Source organism: Bos grunniens, chromosome 18 (assembly GCF_055505025.1).
Source record: "Bos grunniens cultivar Pamir isolate PY7600 chromosome 18, Bosgru_T2T1.0, whole genome shotgun sequence".
NCBI lineage: Eukaryota > Metazoa > Chordata > Mammalia > Artiodactyla > Bovidae > Bos > Bos grunniens.
This window is the reverse complement of record NC_141182.1, coordinates 56,948,994-56,961,749: the sequence shown is the minus strand read 5'-3', so window position 1 is coordinate 56,961,749 and position 12,756 is coordinate 56,948,994. Positions and strand designations below refer to the sequence as shown.

The 12,756-nt window shown below is 57.0% G+C and overlaps 2 protein-coding genes across 5 annotated transcripts in view; both read left to right on the top strand.

Annotated features, from left to right (window-relative positions):
* The window catches only part of LRRC4B (leucine rich repeat containing 4B), a 43,053-nt gene extending 35,986 nt beyond the window's left edge, over positions 1–7,067 (top strand). For both annotated transcript variants that reach the window (XM_086353779.1, XM_086353778.1), the window contains exon 3: positions 4,505–7,067. In XM_086353779.1, the coding sequence (XP_086209905.1) occupies positions 4,505–6,355 (1,851 nt within the window). In that variant the 3' untranslated portion in view covers positions 6,356–7,067. The remainder of the gene's footprint in view (positions 1–4,504) is intronic.
* A 2,722-nt stretch (positions 7,068–9,789) lies between these two features.
* ASPDH (aspartate dehydrogenase domain containing) lies at positions 9,790–12,576 on the top strand. Of its 3 annotated transcripts, XM_086353911.1 has the most exons (7): positions 10,233–10,348; positions 10,724–10,868; positions 11,123–11,207; positions 11,296–11,445; positions 11,528–11,748; positions 11,818–11,972; positions 12,404–12,576. In XM_086353911.1, exons 1-7 carry the CDS (start codon positions 10,294–10,296, stop codon positions 12,445–12,447), a joined length of 855 nt encoding a protein of 284 aa, XP_086210037.1. In that variant the 5' UTR covers positions 10,233–10,293; the 3' UTR covers positions 12,448–12,576. The 3 variants fall into 3 exon arrangements, 2 of the variants coding, with proteins under 2 accessions (XP_086210036.1, XP_086210037.1); XM_086353910.1 differs by lacking the exon at positions 12,404–12,576 and having other exon boundaries at positions 9,790–10,348; positions 11,818–12,034; XR_015146343.1 differs by lacking the exon at positions 11,528–11,748 and having other exon boundaries at positions 11,749–11,972.
* The last annotated feature ends 180 nt before the right edge of the window (positions 12,577–12,756 follow it).

The following is a 12,756-nucleotide window of genomic DNA, read 5'->3' as shown; positions in this document are numbered from 1 at the left end:
TAGAAGCATATTCATGACGTGGGGAAGGCTCACGATATCCTATTATTGAGGGGAAAGGCAGGAACCAGCTGCTAAGGGCGTGACCTGTCAAACACACATCAGACCTCAAAGACTTAGTGTGGAAAGAGTGTAAAATAGGGGCTTCCCTGGTGGGTCAGTGGTAAAAGACCCCACCTGCCAATGCCGGAGACACAAGTTCGATCCCTGGTCCTGGAAGATCCCACATGTGGCGGAACAGCTAAGCCCATGGGCCACAACCATTGAGCCCGTGACCTAGAGCCTGTGCTCAACACCGAGAGACGCTACCACAATGAGAAGCTGGAGCATCGCAACTAGAGAGTAGCCCCCACTTTCTGCAACTAGAGAAAAAGCCCATGCAGCAATGAAGACCCAGCTCAGTAACAATAAATTTTAAAAAAAGATTGTAAAACATCTCATGTGTAAGTTCTCCCCTGGATTACATGTTGAAATCATAACGTTGCTGTTCAGTCACCAGTGAGTGTACGAAAGTTGCTCAGCCGTGTCCAACTCTTTGAGACCCTGTGGACTATACAGTCCATGGAATTCCCCAGGCCACAATACTGGAGTGGGTGGCCGTTCCCTTCTCCAGGGGATCTTCCCAACCCAGGGATCGAACCCAGGTCTCCTGCATTGCAAGCAGATTCCTTACCAGCTGAGCTACCAGGGAATCCACTTCAGTTGCTAAGTCGTGTCCAACTCTTTGCGACCCCATGGACTGCAGCACGCCAGGCTTCCTTGTCCTTCACCATCTCCAGGAGCTTGCTCAAACTCATGTCCATTGAGTCAGTTATGCCATCCAACCATCTCATCCTCCATTGTCCCCTTCTATCTTGGAACTATCAAGCTAATCAATCATTAAAATTGATTTCATCTGTCTTGGGTTTGTGGGTTTTTTTTTTAATGTGGCCTCTAGGAAACTGACAATTAAACATGTAGCAGGCATCATGTTTTTGTTGGGTCATGCCAGCAGGAATGGTGGCTCTTGTTTTATGATGATACCTGCACCAGGAATGACATTGTTCCTTATACTGGGGTGCCTCCCAGGTTAGAGTCTCTTTTTTTAAGTTTTTAAAGTGTTTTTCTACTTAAAAATAATTTTTCTTCATTAAAGAGAAAGCATAACTTAAGAAAAATAACTTAAGCCCATAATCCCCAGCTGCTGGAGTTCACCACTAAGAAATGGCTAGGGCATGTCCTTTGCAGCCTTTTCCTGCTGTGTATATGCACACACCCGGTCCCTTGGCTGCTTTTTTTTAAGTTCTATGAAGACATAAGCACACTGTCTGCTATTTAGGGTTCTCCATTATCCCCTTAGTATTCAAATGCAAGCATCTCCATGGCAAAACTAGGCTGCAGAAAAGCTGTCTGATGGCTGCGCAGTCTCCCATGCCTTGGTGTAACCAGCACGGTGATTGATGAGGAGAATCTGGTAAGATTAGATTGTGCGTCCCAAGCCCAGCCCTGCACTGCCCTTTCTGTGGTCCATCAACCTCCACCCTAACAGGTGGCAGCCGAGTGCAGGGGTGAAGAGCTGGGACTCTGGAGCCAGACAACCTCAGTCAGATCCCAGATCTGCCAGCCCCTCCTGTGCATCCCTGGGCCAGTCGCTGCGTCTCTCTGTGCTTCCACTTCCTCCCACTTTGCCCTTGTTTTGTCGCTCAATCGTTCCCACACTCTGCTACCCCACTGTGGCACACCAGGCCTCCCTGTCCATCACCAGCTCCTGGAGCCTGCTCAAACTCACATCCATCGAGTCGGTGATGCCACCCAACCATCTCATCCTCTGTCGTCCCCTTCTTGTCCTGCCTTCAATCTTTGTCAGCATTGGGGTCTTTTCCAAAGAGTCAGGTAGCCAAAGTATTGGAGCTTTAGCTTCAGCATCAGTCCTTCCAATGAATATTCAGGATTGATTTCCTTTAGGATTGACTGGTTTGATCTCCTTGCAGTCCAAAGGACTCTCAAGAGTCTTCTCCAGCGCCACAGTTCGAAAGCATCAATTCTTCAGCGCTCAGCCTTCTTTAGGGTCCAACTCTCACATCTGCACATGACTACTGGAAAAAATCCATGGCTTTGACTACATGAACCTTTGTGGGCAAAGTGATGTCTCTGCTTTTGAATACTCTGTCTAGGTTAGTCATAGCTTTCTTCCAAGGAACAAGCATCCTTTAATTTCATGGCTGCAGTCACTGTCCACAGTGATTTTGGAGCCCAAGAAAAGAAAATTTGTCACTGTTACCACTTTTTCCCCATCAATTTGCCATGAAGTGATGGGACTGGATGCCATGATCTTAGTTTTTTGCATGTTGGGTTTTAAGCCAGCTTTCCCACTCTCCTCTTTCACCCTCATCTTCCCACTTAGATGGAGATAATTCATAACCCCTCCTGTGACACCCTTGAGGCTGAATGTGTTTGGCCATCTGATATTAGAAAGGTATTCATATACAGCATATAGGTTTACAGCACCGCCAACGATCTCATACTTCTTAAATCTGGAATGTTTCTAGAGTGGAATGTTTGACTAGTCACAAGAAGGGGATCAATAAAAGCTTTAAACAGCTTCACATGAGTTCTGATCAGGTTTTGCCACCAAATGGGGTTTGGTGCCAAAGTTATTGAGAAACCTGGCTTTTGGAGCTCTATGGATTTCATAGTTGTTCTGTGGATTTCAGGGCGATTTGTTGGATTAACTGAGTTGTTGGCTGTAAAGCATTTAGAATAGCTTCTGGCACCCAAGAAGTATCTGATGCATGTTAGCTGCTGGCATAACTTTTTTTTTTTTTAATCTTTTGGCCATGCCATGCATCATGTGGAATCTTAGTCCCCCAACCAGAGACTGAACCCATGCCCCCTGCCTTGGCAGCACAGAGTCAACAACTGGACCACTAGGGAAGTCCCTAACTTCTTTTAACCTTTACTTTTTAGGCCATGCCACAAAGCTTGTGAAATTTTAGTTCCTTGACCAGGGACCAAACTGGAGCCCTTGGCAGTGAGAGCTTGGAGTTCTAATCACTGGACCACCAGGGAATTTCCTATATTTAATCTTTTTGATTAAATACTTTATATGGGATAAAATGCCTCCCATGTTACGGGTGGGCTTCCCTGGTGGCTAAGCTGGTAAAGAATCCGCCTGCAATGCTGGGGACCTGGGTTCAGTCCCTGGGTAGGGAAGATCCCCTGGAGAAGGAAATGGCAACCCACTTCAGTACTCTTGCCTGGAAAATTCCATGGACAGAGGAGCCTGGTAGGCTACAGTCCATGGGGTCACAGAGAGTCGGACACGACTGAGCGACTTCACTATGTTATGGGTACAGTTTGGGAACTTTTGCCAGTTTCATTCACCTTTGTAGCCCCCACCCCAACTAGGGACATTTCTATCAGCCCAGGAATCCTGTTCCCTCGTGGCCCTTGGCAGACTGTCCTCGCCCTGCCCAGGAACTTACACACACACGTGGAATGAACAGGGTTCTGTGGCACATGCTCCTTTGGGTCTGGCTGCTTTCACCCAACCTGATGCCCATGAAATCCATCCAAGTTGTGTCCAAAGTTTGTTATTTTTCCTTGCTGAGCCATCATGTCCCATCCTGCAGACACAGAGCATGGCTCCATCACCAGGTGATGGGCCCTGGTTCATTTCCAGCTTGGGCTGTAATGAACACAGATGCTGTGAGCACCCATCACAGGCTTTTGGATGGACATCTGCTGTCCTTTCTCATGGGGAAATACTTGGGAACTGGAGGGGCTGGGTCCCAGGTAACTAACTCTCTGTTTCACTTTATAAGAAGAAAGCCTCAAACTACTTTCCCCAGCGACCTCATGGTCTTACAGAAAAGATGGAGACATGGGGAGTCGTCGCCCGCGCCAGCACTCAGAGCTCTTTGATCCAGACATAGAGAACAGACTCCTGGTTGCCAAGGGGGAGGTGATGCATTGGGAGTTTGGGATTAGAAGATGCAAACGATTATATATAGAATGGATAAACAATGTTTTACTGTATAGCACAGGGAACTATATTCAATATCCTGTGATAAACCATCATGGAAAAGAATAGAAAAAGAATGTGTGTTGTATATATATGTGTATATATTTTCATATATATGAATATATACATGTATTTTTCATGTATATATAACTGAATCACTTTGGTTTACAACAGAAATAAACCAACCATGAAAAGTGTTAGTCATTCAGGGTGTTTGACTCTCAGCAACCCCCTGGACTATGTAGCCCACCAGGCTCCTCTGCCCATGGGCTTCTCCAGGCAAGAATACTGGACTGGGTTGCCATGCCCTTCTCCAGGGGATCTTCCCAACCCCGGGATCCAACCCAGGTCTCCAGCATTACAGGCAGATTGTTTACTGTCTGAGCCACCAAGGAAGCCCAAACCAACCATACTTCAATAAAATTAAAAAAAAAAAAAAAATCCTCTGTGGTCCACCCGGTTAGTGTCAGTATCACCGATGGTGTTTCCCCTCCCCCACCTCAGGTGATCCGGACGGACACGTTCAAGCACCTTCGGCACCTAGAGATCCTACAGCTGAGCAAGAACCTGGTTCGCAAGATCGAGGTGGGCGCCTTCAACGGGCTGCCCAGCCTCAACACCCTGGAACTGTTCGACAACCGGCTGACGACGGTGCCCACGCAGGCCTTCGAGTACCTGTCCAAGCTGCGTGAGCTCTGGCTGCGGAACAACCCCATCGAGAGCATCCCGTCGTACGCCTTCAACCGCGTGCCCTCGCTCCGCCGCCTCGACCTGGGCGAGCTCAAGCGGCTGGAGTACATCTCGGAGGCGGCCTTCGAAGGCCTGGTGAACCTGCGCTACCTCAACCTGGGCATGTGCAACCTCAAGGACATCCCCAACCTGACGGCCCTGGTGCGCCTGGAGGAGCTGGAGCTGTCTGGCAACCGGCTGGACCTCATCCGCCCGGGCTCCTTCCAGGGCCTGACCAGCCTGCGCAAGCTGTGGCTGATGCACGCCCAGGTGGCCACCATCGAGCGCAACGCCTTCGACGACCTCAAGTCGCTGGAGGAGCTCAACCTGTCCCACAACAACCTGATGTCGCTGCCCCACGACCTCTTCACGCCCCTGCACCGCCTGGAGCGCGTCCACCTCAACCACAACCCCTGGCACTGCAACTGCGACGTGCTGTGGCTCAGCTGGTGGCTCAAGGAGACGGTGCCCAGCAACACGACGTGCTGCGCGCGCTGCCACGCGCCCGCCGGCCTCAAAGGGCGCTACATCGGTGAGCTGGACCAGTCGCACTTCACCTGCTACGCGCCGGTCATCGTGGAGCCGCCCACGGACCTCAACGTCACCGAGGGCATGGCCGCCGAGCTCAAGTGCCGCACGGGCACGTCCATGACCTCCGTCAACTGGCTGACGCCCAACGGCACCCTCATGACCCACGGCTCGTACCGCGTGCGCATCTCCGTCCTCCACGACGGCACGCTCAACTTCACCAACGTCACTGTGCAGGACACGGGCCAGTATACCTGCATGGTGACGAACTCGGCCGGCAACACCACAGCCTCGGCCACACTCAACGTCTCGGCCGTGGACCCCGTGGCGGCTGGAAGTGCCGGCAGCGCGGGCGGCGGCGGTGGGGGCGGCCCCGGGGGCGGCCCCGGAGGCGGAGGCGGCGGCTATACCTACTTCACCACCGTGACGGTGGAGACCCTGGAGACGCAGCCTGGAGAGGAGGCTCTGCAGCCGCGCGGGACCGAGAAGGAGCCGCCGGGGCCCACGACAGATGGCGTCTGGGGCGGGGGCCGGCCCGGGGAGGGGGCAGGCCAGGCCTCCTCGTCCACCACGGCGCCCGCCCCGCGCTCCTCGAGGCCCACGGAGAAGGCGTTCACCGTGCCCATCACGGACGTGACGGAGAACGCCCTCAAGGACCTGGATGACGTCATGAAGACCACCAAGATCATCATCGGCTGCTTCGTGGCCATCACGTTCATGGCCGCCGTGATGCTCGTGGCCTTCTACAAGCTGCGCAGGCAGCACCAGCTGCACAAGCACCACGGGCCCACGCGCACGGTGGAGATCATCAACGTGGAGGACGAGCTGCCCGCCGCCTCCGCCGTGTCCGTGGCCGCCGCCGCCGCCGTGGCGGGCGGGGGCGGCGTGGGCGGGGACAGCCACCTGGCCCTGCCCGCGCTGGAGCGCGACCACCTCAACCACCACCACTACGTGGCGGCCGCCTTCAAGGCGCACTACAGCAGCAACCCCAGCGGCGGGGGCTGCGGGGGCAAGGGCCCGCCCGGCCTCAACTCCATCCACGAACCTCTGCTCTTCAAGAGCGGCTCCAAGGAGAACGTGCAAGAGACGCAGATCTGAAGCCGGGGTTGGGGGGTTGTGGGGGTTGCGGGGGTGGGCCCCTCCTAGGGGGGAGGGGCTGGGGCCGGACCGGGACCCTCCCCACAGCCCCAGCCCCGCACAGGGGAGGTTGGGGCAGGCAGCTCAAGGCCCCCCCCCCCGCGTCCGGACCCCAGGGCGGCTCTCCAAGCGAGGACACGGTGGGGCCCCGAAAATGGAGCCCCCCAGCGGTTCCGAGCCTCGCCCCACTCCCTGGCGATGGGAGGGGACGCAGGAGGGGAGTGGCCGGAAGCCTCCGCCTTTCCTCCTCGCTCTCCCGACCAACTGCTCCCGGCCCTCCGCCTTCCAGGGGAGAGAGGAGCTTTTTTGAAGGGCGTCCTCTCCTCGCCCCCAACAGCCCTCCTTTTACGGTTCATTTTTTGCAGTTTGACGCCTGTCCCCCACCCCCAGCCCTGCCCTGTCCTACCCCTAACCCCCTGGAAACTGAAGAGACAGCCACGCGGTCAGAGCCTCCGGACACCCTGGCCCTGCCCCGGGGGAGTCCACTCCCGGCCCTGGCCTCAGTGGGCCGGGGATGGGGCGGCGTCAGCCCGCCCCCCACCGTTATCCCCAACCCTCTCCTGCCCCACAGACTCTTTTGATACTGAAGGGAGGTTTGCGTCAACGACTACCTGCTCTGTAATTACTTTAAAAAAAAAAAAAAAACACGGAAAAAGTAAAAAATTTTTTGGTCATGGAAGCATGGAGGAGAGAGAGAAAAGGGAACATGGGTGGGCAGCTGAATGAGGAGATGGAAAACTCCGGGCCCCATCGGGAAGGTCAGCGGGGAGCTGGCGCCTCCAGGCGCTCTTAGACCCTTGCCCTTTCACCCCTACGGCCCCAGAGAAGGGCTGGGTCGCCCAGCGCACCTGGCATTGCGTCTAATCTCCTTGCACCTCTTAGGAGGCATGTTCTGGGGTCCTCTCCCCTCACCTCCCACCTCACAGCAGGAATCCGGGGGGGGGGGGGGGCGTGTTTCCTGCGGCTGCCCTTTCAAGGTACCACAGAGTGGGTGGCTCAGAACTACAGCAATTTAGTGTCTCAGTTCGGAGTCCAAAGTCAAGATAGGGGCAGAGCCATGCTCCCTCGTAGGGAAGGGTCCTTCTCCGCCCCTTCTGGCTTCTGGTGGCCCCAGATGTTCCTTGACTGGTGGCCAGTCTCCACAGGGCATTCTTCCCATTTCTCCACGTCACCTTTCCTCTATATCTGTGCCCAACTCCCCCCCTTCTATGAGGTTGTTGTTGTTTAGTCCCTGTGTCATGTCCAACTGTTTTGTGATCCCATGGACTGTAGCCCTCCAGGCTCCTCTGTCCGTGGGACTTCCCAGGCAAGAATACTGGAATGGGTTGCCACACGCTCCTGCAGGGGATCTTCCCGACTCAGGGATGGAGCCGGCATCTCCTGCTTGGCAGGCAGGTTCTTTACCACTGAGCCACTTGGGAACCCCTCTTTATGAAGACAGCAGCCAGACTGGATTGGGGACCACAGACTCCAGCATGATCAAGATCATCTGCAAAGATCCTATTTCCTGCTAAGGTCATATTCACAGCTCCTGGAGGCAAGGACACAATTCAGCTCATCACAGAGCCAAACCTGAGAGGGTCCATCTCCACTGCAAACCCATTGGAGACACTGCCTCCGGAGAAAGCCGGCAGGGGAGGGAAGGAGGGGCATGAAGGGTGCTCAAACTGCAGCTGGGGCCTGCTGGGCATGAGGGGTCTGCACTTCTGCCTGGTTAACTCAGAGGCACGAGGCAGAGTCCAGGCCGGGGGAGTAGGCGGGAGCTATGCTGTAGCTTCCCAGGTGGCACTAGTGGTAAAGAATCCGCCTGCCAGTGCAGGAGATGCAAGAGACGTGGGTTGGATCCCTGGTTGAAGAAGATCCCCTGGAGGAGGGCATGGCAACCCACTCCAGTATTCTTGTCTGGAGAAGCCCATGGACAGAGGAGCCTGGCCCGCCAGAACGCATGGGGTCACGAAGAGTCAGACACGATTGAAGTGATTTAGCAGGCTCGGACGCACGCTGTAGCTCAGGAGGGCAGAGGCCGCACACAGAGTCCTCGGAGAGATGAGAGCCAGCCAGTGGGAGCAAACGACAGAGGTTGGCCAGGCCAGCGGGCAGATGCTGGTGGGGCTGGAGGAGGCCAAGGTGCCAGCGTTTCAACCTCCAGTGGGTCCCTCAGGGCAGCTTTTGCATGCTGTGCAGATGAGCAGAGGCCAGTGGAAGCAGGATGAGGCACTGCTCCGGACAGACGTCGCTGCGCTCACACGGGGCTCGGCTCCAGCACTGGCTCGGGTCTCAGGCGCCTTTCTCCCCTGCGCCCACCCTGGTCCGCGAACAGGACAGGCCTGGCGCATGTGCAAAACGGCCGGGCCCCCGTGGCGTCCACGACTGCACCTGCGGCGCGAGGAGGGCTGGAAGCCCCCGAGACCCCACCCGGGCCCTGTGTGCTCCCAGAGGGCCTGGACTGGGGCCATGCTCTTGGCCCTCCGCCTCCTCCCTGCCTGTTTCTGAGCTACAGAATCTTATCTCTCCCCCACCTTGGGCTCTTAGGGCAAATTCTTCCCTTATCATCTGTGGCAGCCGCCTCTGCTGCAACGTGTCTGGGGTCCCCGGCCCTATTTGTCTAGCCTGTCTGCTGGGTACTCTCCTCTCGAGCGACGCCTGGCTCCCTCGCTCCCTCTTTCAGGCTCTCTTTTTCTCTCCTCTTTCTCTCTCTCTCCTCTTTCGGGGCCCTATCCTGGTTGCTATGGCAACACTGCAGCGGGTACCAGGTGGTGGTTGGGGGCAGGGAGCCGAGAGTGCCGCAGCCTCCGCCATTTCTGATGCCAGGCACCCTCGAGGCGCAGTGGCGGGGGCTCATGGTAGGGGGGCACTCGGGGCCTCCCCAGGCCTCGCAGGTTTCTCCTTGGCCATGGGAGGTGGCGACAGGGGAGGGGTGGGCATGAGAGTGAGGATATAAGGGCATCGTGGCTGGGGGTGGGGAGGATAAAAGGTGAGAAGTCAAGGTGAACAGAAGGATGAGCAGACTGGCAGGAGGCAGGTTTGTAGAGAGCCTGCGGGAATGGACCCCTTCCATGGGAGCTGGGAGTGGGTTGCGGGGTGGGGGTGAGGGGGGGTCGCTGAGGCTAAGACGAACGCAACTCCAGCTCCTGCTGCCTTGTAGAGAGATGGGCATGACCAGGCCAGGCCTCCCTCAGACTTTGCAGGAGATGAGGGCCTAGCCTAGCTGGGGACAGAATGGTAGCCAGCCCAGAGGAGGCAGGAGTGGGAGCTGGAGGGATGGCGATCCAGGAAAAGGTGGAGAGAGCGATAGGACAGAGAGAGACACGAGATGGAGACAGAGAACCAAGGGAGGAAAATGCTGAGGAGGAACGTTGACAAGAAACCCGGGTGCCAAGGCACCGGTGGTGGCTGGGTTTGGGGCAAGGATGGTGACTAGAAATACAGGAGAAGCAGCAAGGGGACAGACAGAGCCCAGAGTCCAGCGTCACCATCTCCTCTCCCCTGCTCCCAACCCTCTCTACCCCCAACCCAACCAGGATGCAGTTTCCATGACAACCTGGCTGGCCAGAAAGGGGGGCGGGGGACTGCAGAGGAAATTTTCCACATCAGCAGGAAGACAGGAGGATGTGAGGCAGAGAAAGAACAGGCTAGATGGGGGGGGGGGGGGGGGGGTGGCACGCACAACGCAGGGTCCTAGAACCCCAAACCATCTTGCCCACTGTCCCCAGGATCCTCCTTCTGCCCCCACGCAGCACCCCCTCACCCCCACCTTTGGGCCACTGCAGGGAAGGGGGAAGGTTCGGGAGAGGACCGAGGGTCAGAGTCCAAAGATCAGCCGCTGCCCAAACCTCTTGTGTGTGGTGAGAGGGGCAGCAGGCAGCAGAGTTCAGACGCAGACCACTGAATTCAAGGGCATGGCCCTCGACAGGGTCCCGAGGAAGGTGGGGATAGTGGGCTACGGCCGCCTCGGTGAGTCCTTGACTGTCTGGGGCCTCTCCCCCAGGTCTCTTTCTGGAGCCTCAAAAGCCTGTGTCCTCCACCAACATTCCTTTCATCTCTGTCTTGATCTGTGGCCTGGCTGATTCTGCCTAAGCATGTTCCACTCCCCACCATGGGGCTCCGGTCCCTCAGGGTCTCTGTCCTCCGACTCTTGATTCTCTGCCCTCCACCTGTTTTTGTGTACCCCCACCCCGGGTCCCTGTCCTCCTCTCTGGGTCCCTGTCCCCCTCTCTCTGGGTCCCTGTCCCCATCTCTCTGGGTCTCTGTCCCCTCTCCCTGAGTCCCTGTCCCCCTCTCTCTGGGTAGGTACATGTGCCCCCTCTGAGTCTCTTTGCTTCTCCCCAGGACAGTCCTTGGTCTCCCACTTGCTGACTCAGGGATCAGAACTGGGCCTAGAACTTGTTTTTGTCTGGAACCGTGACCCAGGACGAATGGCGGGGAGCATACCCCCTTCCCTCCAGCTCCAGAACCTTGCTGCTCTCGGGGAGAGGTCAGTGACCTCGCCAGCAGGACTCTCTTAAACTCTTATTCTGGCCTCCTTTAGGTGCTGTGTGCTCTCAGGCAAGGCCCTTACCCTCTCTGGTCCTCGCTCACCCAAACGTGAAACAGGACAAGCCTCCATCCTACTTCCCCTCCCAGGCCAGAGTGAAACATGACAGGCCTCCACAGACTCAGGGAACCTGGGGACTAGGGGGAGGTCCAATACCTCTTCAAGGCCTTCCCCGCCTCTCTCCTGTCTCCCAGGCACCCTGACCTTGTGGTGGAAGTGGCCCATCCGAAAATAATCCAGGAATCTGGGGCAGAAATCCTGCGCTATGCCAATCTCCTGGTGAGCCCCGCCTCTTCCGCCTTGACGCCACCCAACCCTAAAGTGGGATCCATCTCCTGACCTCAGCTCCCCACTTCATCTGCCCCAGGTGGGGTCCCCCTCAGCCCTGGCTGACCAGGCCACAGAGCGGCAGCTCCTGGAAGCCTCATATCGCTGGGGCCACGCTGTGTTCGTGGCCCGGGGGGCTCTGTGGGGCGCGGAGGACATCACCAGGTTGGACGAAGCCGGGGGCCTCCAGGTGAGTGCCCGGGGCACTCCCCGGGAATGAGAGGCGGCCAACAGGCACACCCAGGCTCCCTGACCCCAGCTCTCACTTCCAGAGCCTCCGTGTCACCATGGCCACACACCCTGATGGCTTCCGGCTCGAGGGACCCCTGGCTACAATGCGCAGTACCGGGCCTCGCGCTGTGCTCTATGAAGGCCCTGTTCGCGGGCTCTGCCCCCACGCCCCCCGAAACTCCAACACCATGGCGGCGGCTGCCCTGGCCGCCCCCAGCCTGGGCTTCGACCGTGTGATCGGGGTGCTTGTGGCTGATTTCAGGTGAGCGGAGCTGAGTAGAGGTCTGGGCTGGGGCCAGGCCAGCTAGACTGACCACCCTGCTTGCCCCAGCCTCAAGAACATGCACGTGGTGGATGTGGAGCTGAGCGGACCCCCGGGACCCACAGGCCAAAGCTTCGCTGTGCACACACACAGAGAGAACCCCGCAGAACCTGGCGCTGTCACCGGCTCTGCCACCGTCACCACCTTCTGGCGCAGCCTCGTGGGTACGGCCAGGCTCCTCCTGGGCACTAGCGGCCCCTCTCCCCAAGCCCCAGGCGGAGCTTGAGTCTCAGGCTTTCTGAGTCTGCAGTTCTGATTCCGTCTCTGTCGACTGATCTTTATTTCTGAGTCTCCTGAACCTTCTTCTCCACGACGTTGTCTTTATAGATCTCTCTCTCTCTCCAAGTCTCCTCTCCCAGACTCCGTGTCCCTGTCTCTCGGGGACTCTAGCATATATGTGAGTCTCTCCACCTGCCAGGTGTCTATCCCTCTTCCTCTAGGTTTTGGCCCCCCTCTGGGTCTCTGTTCCCCTCTGAGTCTCAGTCCCTCCCTCTAGGTCTTTCTCCGTCCCCACAGTGGTCTGTTCCTTCTTCCAGGTGTCTGTCACTCCTCATCTCTCTGTCTTAGCCTTTCATTCCCCGTATCTCCCTCGCAGGCTGCTGCCAGCTCCCCTCCAAGCCGGGGATCCATCTCTGCTGAGAAGCCTCCCCCTTCCCAAGAGGACTTCCTCATCTCATTATTTACCTCCCACCACCACCGACCCACTGCTGCCCTGGCCTCAGTGTCCCCAGACATCCCTCTGGTCTCAGTAAACATTGGAGGCTGTTCTCCCTGCGTGGTCTGGTGTTTGATCACTTTCCCTTCCGTGACATCACGCTGCGTCGTCACGCTAGGCATGACGCCAGCCCAGGGAACGGACGTACAGGGAAGTAACACCCCTAGAAGCTGTCGCGAGAGCCTCCTCACTACGTTTCCCAGAAGCTTCGGAGCGGCAGGAGGCGTGGAACC

Coding starts and splice junctions, on each gene's coding strand:
- ASPDH (XM_086353910.1), top strand. CDS start 9,805: ATGGTGACTAGAAATACAGGAGAAGCAGCAAGGGGACAGACAGAGCCC. Junction 11,446..11,527: donor ACGAAGCCGGGGGCCTCCAG/GTGAGTGCCCGG, acceptor TCTCACTTCCAG/AGCCTCCGTGTCACCATGGC. Junction 11,749..11,817: donor GTGCTTGTGGCTGATTTCAG/GTGAGCGGAGCT, acceptor TGCTTGCCCCAG/CCTCAAGAACATGCACGTGG.